This window comes from Quercus lobata, chromosome 10 (assembly GCF_001633185.2).
Source record: "Quercus lobata isolate SW786 chromosome 10, ValleyOak3.0 Primary Assembly, whole genome shotgun sequence".
Taxonomy (NCBI): Eukaryota; Viridiplantae; Streptophyta; class Magnoliopsida; order Fagales; family Fagaceae; genus Quercus; species Quercus lobata.
The window spans coordinates 56,943,682-56,954,828 of record NC_044913.1 but is presented as its reverse complement, the minus strand read 5'-3'; the positions used below and the strand labels follow the sequence as shown (position 1 = coordinate 56,954,828).

General features: G+C 36.9%; 2 protein-coding genes across 2 annotated transcripts; both read right to left on the bottom strand.

The window, feature by feature from the left end:
* Positions 1–245: 245 nt before the first annotated feature.
* LOC115966023 (gametogenetin-like) lies at positions 246–4,430 on the bottom strand. Its single transcript, XM_031085354.1, has 4 exons — positions 4,396–4,430; positions 2,033–2,440; positions 1,534–1,610; positions 246–264 (listed from the first exon to the last, which is right to left on the bottom strand). Exons 2-3 carry the CDS (start codon positions 2,409–2,411, stop codon positions 1,561–1,563), a joined length of 429 nt encoding a protein of 142 aa, XP_030941214.1. The 5' UTR covers positions 2,412–2,440; positions 4,396–4,430; the 3' UTR covers positions 246–264; positions 1,534–1,560.
* A 5,242-nt stretch (positions 4,431–9,672) lies between these two features.
* LOC115965043 (serine/threonine-protein phosphatase 7 long form homolog) lies at positions 9,673–10,071 on the bottom strand. The gene has a single exon (XM_031084251.1). The coding sequence runs from the start codon at positions 10,069–10,071 to the stop codon at positions 9,673–9,675; it is 399 nt and encodes a 132-aa protein (XP_030940111.1).
* Positions 10,072–11,147: the final 1,076 nt, after the last annotated feature.

Sequence of the window (11,147 nt, the reverse complement as noted above, 5' to 3'; positions counted from 1 at the left end):
TATAATTGGTATAATTGGTACCTAACTCGAAGCTGACTCAAATATTCATGTACGTCATAAACATGCTTAAGTAGGTTCATTTACAAAATATGTTCCAAAAGCTGTGTCTAACATATCCAAAAAATCAGCTGTTAACATATATGCCCTCCAAAAATCTGCTGTCATGTATGCTCTCCAAAAATCTGTCAGTCTTTTATGTCCAAAAAATGTTGTCAAAGTTTTATCCGCTAGCTGTTACATGAACAATAACACGTCGTCCAACTACTGTGCAAAAAACAAAGAAAAAAACAAATTGTGGTCAGGTTTCTTTTAATATCAATAGTAGGAACCACTGAAGCCTGCAAAATATGCCACCAAATATGAATCAATAAATAAAAAACAAAAACCAACAACTAAATGACAATATAAGTTTAAACTATACAAAAATCCTTAACGTTTACGCACACCTAAGTCATGCCATATATCCCAACATGATCTTGTCCAAGCAGAAATCCACAATCACAAGATTCCGACACTATTTCCTTGGGTATGGAGGAAATCACTGTCTATTATAGAATTATTGAGTATGGGGACATAGCTAATGGCCAATCATGGTATTTTTATTAATAAGTTTTCTTTACTTTATGGGTGGTCATTTGTGTGGGTTTTGGTTCAATTCATTGAGGGTTTAGTGTTTAGGCAGATTGTGGAAGGATTCAGTTTATGTTTCCGCTTACTCGTACGCCATCCTACATCAAGTCTTTTCCTCTTCCCTAAAGCAAGGAAGTTATTTATGGTCTGACTCAAGAACAATTTCTGTACACAAAATGGTTCACCTACATGCATCTCATCCTCACTCAACATGCTCGTCCCCTAAAATCATTCAAATGACGTTCCCCTCATGAATCTAAAACCACAGACAATACCATTTCGAATTGACCCAATCACGAAAAAGAAATGCCTTGTCTTTGTACCAAGTATGCTGGTCCAGCGACATATGCATGGTCTGAAATTTAAGAAGTTGCTGTCTCTAACAGCTTTGTCTAACATGCTATGTCCAAGCTGAAACAAGACAGTTGTGTTGTGTTTGTGTCCAAATATCATAGGTCTAATTTGATGTGCAGGGCAGATTTTAATAATAATAATGTGATGCGCAAGACACCTTTTTTCCATCACTTTCTTGCAAATCAAAGAAAGCTTAAAGCAAGGAAGGAAATTTATAAACAGAAACATAACTAACCAAATTCTATACGTCATAAACATGCTGGACTTATGTATATCTAGACAGAGGAGAAGCATAAACATAACTAAGCAAATTCAATTTCCAAGCCATGCTGGACTTATGTATATCTAGACAGAGGAGAAGCATAATTTAGTTGCTTAAAAGTAACATCTTCCTTTTATAGCCAAGATAAATCCCAACTGTCTAATAATGAGGACATTTATTTTATCTTTTTCTTTTTGTAACTGTTTTTGTTCTGAATTGTAATTATCGAAATTGAACCTCAAAAACTAAAATAGATTAAAAAGTCCAGATATTGGGCAAGGTTTTACCCCCATAAGCTCCACATCATCAACGGCTCAACGATCTTTTCGTTTCCTCACAACTGCCTTCGCCGGTCTCGTCTTACCTGAAATTCAAAGGGATCACACATTACTTGAATGCACACATTCCCTATGCTTAATTTAATTATCAGAAAATGTTTGATCTGAGTATGATCATCACTTAAAGCACACAACATCATATGCAAGTCCTGTGACATTCTATTAAGGTAAATGATAAACAGTTTACATAGCATGGAGATGCACTGCCTAAATAATAAAATATAATGCAAACTGAGCACAAGATTGTTAATCTGAACAATCTGATGAACATGTAGCAGTTAAGAAAGATGCCTTCATAGCTATGCAAATAATTACTTTATCATTATGAAAATAGAAGACTAGGACATATAATGACATAGTAATAATTCCTTTATGAGTTTTATATGTCTTTTATAATTATGCACAGTCTATGGATAGCTTCCATGTTTCCATAAATCATGTTATTTACCGTCACCGGTCCCACAACCAGGGGGATGTATGTCAGTGCGGAGTGATCTTCGCAACCCATGTACCGGCACTATATTCTCACCCTGTATCTGTTCGATCTGTGCAGCCGGTTCTTCAGGGTTAGGAAGTGAAGGGTCCTGGGTGGGCTCAGCTTGAACTATAGGTGGTGTCGGTCGGCCAGGGGTGGGTACAAATATACAGCCACCGTCATGGGCAGAGTCGGCAAACAATGGGGGAGACAGCCGAGTGGGTGGTGGGGACCGAGGGCCAGCTTGGGCACAGGATGTGTGTTCTGCACTATTCTCATGGCCAGGGGGGTGGGATGGCTGGGCAGCAGCGTCAGACGTGCATCGCGATGACCCGACACCATCCATGTACATGCCCCAGTCGCCCTCCAACGCCTCATCATCTGCAGAAAAACAGTTGCATTTATTAAGATAACCACAAGGGATTGAGTCATAAAATGTCTTACTATTTGCAGCGTAGATATGATTAAATGGCATTTGACCCTTTAAACTCGCTTAATTTGGGTGCATGAGACCTCTCATATACACACTCACATGCACACAAATGCAAATACAAAATGAAGCCTCATGGTTGCTTTCTTTTCCGGTCCAGTGTTCTTACTCTGTATTCTGATTAAACCCGTGCCATTTGCAATGGCAGTATCATATTTTGCCCCAAGCTAGAGAAAATGGGCAAATGCCCATTCCAAAAAAACAATCTAGCATTTTGCCGTCTTTCCCAAATTAATTAGGGAAATACCCCTCTTTTTAGACTCGATTTTCTGTAAAAAAAAATGAATTAAGCCCTATAGTGACATTTTTAAGGATCCTATAGTGACGTTTTAAGGAACTATAGTGGCATTTTATAATCCAATCTCCATGAAGTCAAGTTACATGCAATTTTTTTCTCTTTTTGTTACCTATAACTCGACTTCATGGAAATCGGATTACAAAACGCCACTATAGGTCCTTAAAACGTCACTATAGAATCCTAAAAAACGTCACTATAGAGCTTAACTTGATTTTCAGAAAATTGAGTTTAAACAGAGGGGCATTTCCTAATTAATTTGGAAAATACGGTAAAATGCTAGATTGTTTTTTTGAAAGGGGCAAAAGCCAATTTTTTCATACAATAATTATGTCAACTTTAACAATAATATTTAAGAAATGAAGTTGCCGTTTTAGGATGAAAAAATTTTTCTGACTGAGACTGGAGAAATATTACTTCCACTATCAATTATTACAAAATGTTCATAAAAATTCTCTCTCAATGTTTTTGTGTTTTTGTTAACTCGATTATTTCAACACTCTGTATTCATTCAACTGAGAATGGAAGACAACAAAGTCCAAAAACAAAGGTAGAGCAGACCTGAAAACACATAGCAGTTACAAAGCTGATACAATAACAATAAAACATTGTTTCTAACAAAAGATTCAAAATGTGAAGTGTAACCAAGGGCCAAGTGAATACGGTGTAAACCCTATTGTAAAGTGTAAACCCTACAAGACAAGGGCCAAATGCGTAAGCAATCGCTTGACCCGCACCTAGTGCATGTCGTTCATAGAATCCAATAACTATTGTCTAGTGTAAACCCTTCCCAATAAAACTAATACTTACGCCACCTAGACGAGTTACATATAAACCTTGTTTTGTTGGTAAAATCTAATAAAACTTTGTTTTTAATTCATTATTGGCATATTAAATTAAGTATAATAAAAAAATTTATAAAACAAAACCTTTGAATTACAAAGTCCAGCTTTGTTTACTTGTTTATACTCTATTATTGTTATTATTACTATTTTTTAAACTCTAATTTTATGAACCTCATAGTGTGATCACAACTTTGAATTTCCTCATATAATGCTAATTTTATGTTCATGGTTGCGTAGCAATATTTTTAAAAGGAATTACATTGGCATCCATAGTGGTCTGTGCTTTATATGATGAAAAAATGATTTTGCTGGACTTTTGTTTTCATACATACGCATAATATATTAGCATTGATGTGTATATGTTAAAAGTGGATAATAGTATTGTGATTGTAGTTGATAAGGAATGAATGAAACAAGTTTGCATGTCTTAAACGTCAATACATATATATATCGCTTGGAAGAAAAAAGTGCTTATTCCCATTGGTTAATATTTAAAGTGCTTAGTCTTAATATTTAAAGTTTGGCAGAACATTGTAACGCTACTAATTATACCATAATTATGAGAAGGAAGTGAAAATTAACACTAAAAACTAGTTACCAAACAATATATACTTTGCTACTATCATATGTCCTCTAAATAAATTACAACTGAAAGTAGTAGAAGTTAAATTCAGTAAGAATTGAAGGTATTAGAGTTGGAAGTTACCCAAGACATCGTCATCCTCGTGACCACCTCCACGACCTCCACTGTATGCATGACCTCCACTGCGTCCACGCCCTCTAGACCCACGACCTCCCCCACCACGGCCTGTAGCCTGTGTGCTCGCCTCAGTCACCGTGGCACGCGCATTCTCCAATGCCGCTCGGCTCATCTCTCCGACAAGGTCCAGCGTCCTCTTCAGGTGATTGTACACTGCGGAGTTTGGTTCGCATTGCAATAGTAATTCCACAGTGGACTCAACCTGCGAAATAAATGAGTACTAATTTAAAATGCAACTTTGATTCACTGTTATTTGACCAAATTTTTCGTTTAAATTAACATGACCAAGTAACTTACCACTAACACACTCTTTATGATGGTCACTCCATAAATTTACTACACTTAAATTAGGTTCATGTAGAATTTTTATCTCAAAAGAAGGGGGAAAAAGATTAGGTTACTTTCTTCCTCTTCTCTCTCTCAAGAACTTTTTTAGGAAGCCCATTATGATAAAAAAATCCTACAATTCTGTGTAATTCAATAAACTTTTGCAAGATATGGACTGGGTTTTCCGAGGAAAACACCAAGCTAGCTAGGGATGGTACTTTAAAGTATCCGTAACTAATTGGTACTCATTACCGCATGTTCAAAAACAATTTGTCAAACCTAAAAATAAATAAATATACCCTAATGAATATGAAAATGTTCTCTAAAATGAAATGTTCTCTAAAATAAATATCAAAATATTGATCCAATGACTCCATGAATCAATAAATTCTCATAATGCATGCAGCAAAACACATATATTGTCAATCCATAAAAGAAGCATCGGATTGTTGCCTTACCATGATTTCCCAATACGCCGAGTCGCATGTAATGTACCGTCTCGTCGTCTTTCGGTACGACTCCATGTAAGCAGCAAGATATGTCGTGTCCCCATCCAATGCCGGTGCATCAGCAATATGTTCCTCTCTATGGGCCCATCGGTCAATGTAGACAGCATGCTCTTGCACCCAATCCTTATCTAGTTTACCTTGGAGGGAGATTTTGTGGAGATGAACGGATGTATCTACAATATCCGGTGGCACTTGCTTCATCCCGAACTGACGAAAGACACGTTCGGGATGATGATCCTCTACTATCCAAAAATAGATCAATGGCACATCGGCCCTCCATATTTGTCGGCCAGCAGTGCAATATGGGGGCAACAACTCTAGGACATCGCTGTAGGGCTCCCAGACAACCTGCAGAAATGGTCAACAATAAGATGCCTGCCAACAATAAGAGAAGCTCAGAGTGCTACCAGTGTGGCAGCCACATAATAAAAAGCTATGATGCTTGAATCAAAAAATATGATCAAGGAGAGAATTACTTATTAATTATGGCTGTCACCTTATACCTATGTATGATTTGAGTTCTTTCTTAGATAGAGTTGTTATTTCATGTCATCGAAAACATTTTCTTATCTGTATACGTATTCCTTTATTGGCTCGAGCTATAACTTGCCATCAGTAATCTGTCTACAATTATAGCATGCATGCTTACTTTTTATGTATCATTGAATTTCCAATAATTTTATATTTATAGTCATGAATCATGATATGCATGAATGTGGTTCCCCACTAATTATCTCTAAGTTTGGCAAAGATTTGTTTATCGGATAAAGTGAAGGTGACTTGAGAAAATCCTGATATATAATTTAGACTCTCAGACATTGATTCACAATCAAGATTAAATGTAATTCTTCTCCAAGAATTTCTTATAGTGCTGGATTTATGAGTTAACATATTATTCTTTGCACTTCAATTAGAACAAACAGTATCACTCGACGATCATATGTGGACAACGTGAAGCACGATAGAACAAACAGTATCACTTGAGAAATTTCATTAATAGAATACCTGGTGTGCCCGTATACTCGACAGTGACGCACGATACGCAACTAGCACATGTGTCGCATGCTCTGTCGTGCTCTTCGGCCCCTTCCATCTAGTAAACATATAATTTCAAACAATGCTCATTAGTTATCATGCAAATAATAGATTCCAAATAATTATCATGCAAATATTCATGCCACTGTAGTACATTTTCAGTGTACTTGGTTGCCTATTCTTTAATAAAAAGTTCTAACGTTATATATCAAAAAAATAAAAAATAAAAAATATCAAGCTAAATTTGGAACTTTTCTTCTCTAGAATGAAAGACAGAAAAAGAGTGGCTCCTTTATTACTACAAGCATTCTTAATATCTTTTTTTTTTTTTCAATCTTGGATTCCCATTGGGTGCACCTATAACTTACCATTTTAAAAAAATAAAAATAAAAACAAGTCAAAATCAATGAGGGACTTATTGTTTTGTAAGAAAGACTTATTGAAAGTCCCAGATTGAAATGAAAGGGGATACCATACTTCCTCCTCAATAAATACCTCTCCATCAAGAATTTCAAACATGAATACATTGTTTAGTTTTTGCAAGGGCCTGACATTCTTTAGTTTTTAATGTTGGGCTAGCTTATGTGTAAACCTAACATATAACGGTTATATATATATATTTATATATATATTAGATTGTTACTTATCAAAAAAATAATATACAAGGTTTTCTTTTGTAAGAGAATAAAAAAATGTAGTAATTAAAAAAGGGGCCAAAACTAATCAAACTGCTCAAAACCAGGAAGCGGTTTGACTGGTTTTGAGCCCTTCCAATTTTTTCCTGGTTTTTTAATGTGGACCATACCAGTCTAGGTCCCAGTTCACTGTTCAACTCGTCACACTGGCCGCTCTGGTCTGCTTTAAAAATTTAAGCTCCTTCAACTTTGCATTGTTGGATAAGTGAATATGGTGCTTTACTCAGGGAAATGACCAATTGTGGAGATGCCTTCTGAGAATTAAATATGAGCAAGATTCCCAGTGGACTACAGACGAAGTAGAATTTCCACACGGAGTGGGACCGTGGAAAGGAATAAGAGCAGGTTTTGGGAGTCCTATAAATTTATTAGATTTAAAATTGGGGATGGCATGATGGTGAGGGTATATGGCTTGATGCATGGTGTGGGAACAAGAAGTGGTAATTGGTTAGTTTACGTTAGTTTATGATCCTTTCCAAATTGCAGCTAACAAACATGCTAGGGTTACGTTCTATTTGGATGTTAGGGGTAAAGTAGTGCATTAGTACCCTATCTATGTTAGGCAATTGCAAGATTGGGAATTATTGTCTCCCTGCCCTGTTTGATTTACTGTATTCTTAATGGGTTCAGCTTTGGACAGAAGACAGCATATTGGAAACTAGATAGAAATGGTGACTAACTCCATGTGAATGTATCTTCAATTTCTTGAATTTTCTTTACCCTTTTCGTTTGTAACATTTTGATTCGACAATGGAACCCCACAATCACAAAACCAACTTGTGATTAGGGAATATGGGTCGTTCACGGTGGTGGATAAAGTTGGGATTTGGATAATTTGGTTGGGGTTGGTCTGGTATTTGTCCTTCACCGGGTAGTAGAGCAATTATAGAAATTGTGGATCATTATAGACAAATTGGAGAAATTGTCACATTGAATACTATTTTATATTATTTATTGACAAAATATAAATTCTCCAATGACATAACCGTACATAATTTCATTTAGTATAATTACTTTCTAGTAAGAGTTTTAGCATGATACCAAAATTTATTTCTCAAAAGAATGTAGTCAAAAAAATTTATTTGGACTGAATTCATTCTACCAAAGTTTAAAATCTATTTGCAGTTGTCTCCTCAAATGCTGCATTAGAAGCTACAAAAGGCAGATTGAACCTATGGCATTAGTAAGCATCTCATGACCATGGACCCTTTTAGGACAAGAGGCCAGTCCCTAAGCTAATAGAGGCAATTTTGATTTGAAACAGGCCTATAGCTTCATTAACATATCAAAGTTACCATCAACCCAAAAAAAAAAAAAATTCAAAGTTACCAGAACTTCCATTACCTTCATAACCATTTACTTGGCAATGTATGCAACTACCAATCCACATAAAATGTTTATGCTACACATCAAAAGTGATACCAAATAATTCATGAGGTCTTTAACCTTTAGACTAAACAACAATGACATACGGCAGAAAAATATTCTACCACCCAATCTAGAGACTGAGATAAAGGAATTCCAAGAATAACAATCATCGATGGAAAAGCTAAGAGGATTTAAATTAATTTCTAAGCTCTTACTAACCCACCGTGATGCATATTGGTTAGCCAAGTCCTACAATTAGTGCCAAGGAGCTCTTGACTCATGTACATCTCATATATCAATTTATGTATATTCTATGATGAATGATTTTTGAAAACCAAAAAACCAATACTTCATTTCTAAACACAATTATCAAAAATACATTAGATTGAAATTTGAAGGAGGAATATTAAACCCAAACCATCTGAGAAGTGAAACCCAAGGTCATCTATGATATCCAACCATCATTATGGGTTTCCACCACTTATTTTACTAAAAATTAGAAAGATCTAGACATAGAGAGATTCTTGACTTAGGGATTTGTTGAAAGTATATGATTTAATCTCTTTTATCTTCTTCTGTATTAGAGGTGTGATATACATGTAATATATACTTATTTGTCTTACCATATAAAAATAGTTAAGCATAGGGTAAAGTTAAGTTATGGCCCTAATTCTATTTTTTATTTGTTGATAATTTCATAGTTGGAGTGGGGGATTTGAACCCTGGATGTCTACGTCGGAAACACTAGGAGGTGCCAATTAAACTACAAGGCTCTTGGCTAGGTTATGGCCCTAATTATCTTGCAAATTCAGAACTACTACCAGGCAGAAAAGGACATTGGCCAAAACAGCTATGCTTTAGCATTGCCAATACATTTTAGCATTTCTAATATTAACTAAATGCAGTAAGATATTGGAATTTAAATTGGAATCAGACTAACCAAAATAATAATAATGCAAATATAATGATTGACATAAGGTGAAGAAATTTTTCTTTCGCAAAATAGCATGCTTTAATCATAGAAGCAACACAGTCTTACAAATATACGTAGGCACCACAAATCATACCAAACATTTATTGAAAAAAAATAATAGTACTTGACAATTGTATCAAACTACTCAAATAACATACCGATTGGCAAGGGGACCTGCCTCCACTGGCGGTAGTGGCAACCTCATAACAGGGCATATCAGTGGGAACCTCGAATACGCCCACAGCTGCACCAACATCACTGCTCCTCCAATCTGCTTCGCCTTCGACTCCGATGCCTTGCATAAGTGCCTGTACAACTAGGCTAATGCCCCACTACCCCAACTGTACCTCTTCGCGTTGCTGATAGGGTTTAGGAACTGTAGAGGCAGCACCGACACCCGGTCTGCCGACTTATCCATAAACAAAATCGTCCCCAACCGATCGAGTATGCGATAGCGCGCATGTTGCTGCACTACCTTATCAGTAGCATCCACAGCTAGGGACCCACTAAATAGTGCATCCAGCCACGTGAATCTGAGCCTCGCCCCAGCAAGGATAGAGGTGTTCTCATGGGGATGCGGTATCGGGTCTGGTGGACGATGACCCAATAACTCAAGACACAACGTAGGCCAATCCATCTTCACAGCCCCAGTAATTGGCAACCCATCAACAGGAACCCCTAGCATCACCTCAATATCTTGTAAGGTGATGCTCATCTCTCCATGTGGTAGGTGGAATGTGTGCGTCTCCGGACGCCAACGCTCAACTAGTGCTGTGATCAATGCATGATCCACTTCCAAGTTTGGGACCTTGAATAACCCTTCAAAACCCGCCTCAGTTATGTACCTAGCAATCCGTGGGTCAAGCCCATGCTCGGGTAACTTGCAACTTCGGCGTCTGCAGTTTAGCACGCCTGGCACTACCTGCACACGAAAGAGCATTGTCTTAGGATAGTGCACACGAAATAACTATAACAATGCTACATAATAATAATATGCAAGAAACAGTAGGCTAACTAGTTAGTCCCGAACATTTTGCAAAACGTTAGTTACAATGTTAATTGCTTATTCGCTCTACCTCAATAGCAGATAGGATCAAATTCAACATCAATGACATTGTTTAAAATCAGCACTAAGGTGATGGGCATCATGTTTTGAAATGAATGAACAAAGTGCGTCACTATGTCAAATGGAGTAGGGAATTAGGAATCAAGGTCGTTAGTTGTCTTATGTGTAGCCACGCGTAATTGTGTGCGCATGTTTGGCAAAAAGAATAGTAGCGGATTCAATTTTTTATTGATTACTATAGCTTCTAAATGACATGTACTGACTTTGAACATTTCTGCTCCATACAATGTTCTTGATTATTTATGCTTCATGCCATTTTCTCTTTGGATTAAATACAATTCTGCGTAAACCAAAACATTCTACCATGTCCAACGTCTATTTGCTAAGAATCAAAAAACCCTACAGAAATAAAATTAAATGGTTTCGACATGTCCAAAGTTCAGTACAACTACACACCTGACCGGCTGGCGTCTCCCAAAGCAGCGTGGATCGATGAACCGACTGCCGCGTCAACTGTGTACCAGCCGTCGGTCCAGGATCCACATTTCCCACTTGCTGCATATCTGACACGCATGCAATCATGTTAGACACGTAAACACAGGCAAGTAAACACAGGCAAGTAATAGTGAAGAATAGCTTGGCTTTTGCAAGTAAACACAGGCAAGTAATTGAATGTTCTACAACAAACTCACAGAAACAAATACAGAGAGACAGAGTGAAAGAGA

Bases quoted from the DNA above. Each gene is read 5' to 3' on its own strand.
- LOC115965043 (XM_031084251.1), bottom strand. From the start codon at position 10,071: ATGAGCATCACCTTACAAGATATTGAGGTGATGCTAGGGGTTCCTGTT.
- LOC115966023 (XM_031085354.1), bottom strand. From the start codon at position 2,411: ATGTACATGGATGGTGTCGGGTCATCGCGATGCACGTCTGACGCTGCT. The intron at 1,611-2,032 runs GTAAATAACATG...TTTGAATTTCAG, and splicing joins TGGTTGTGGGACCGGTGACG to GTAAGACGAGACCGGCGAAG.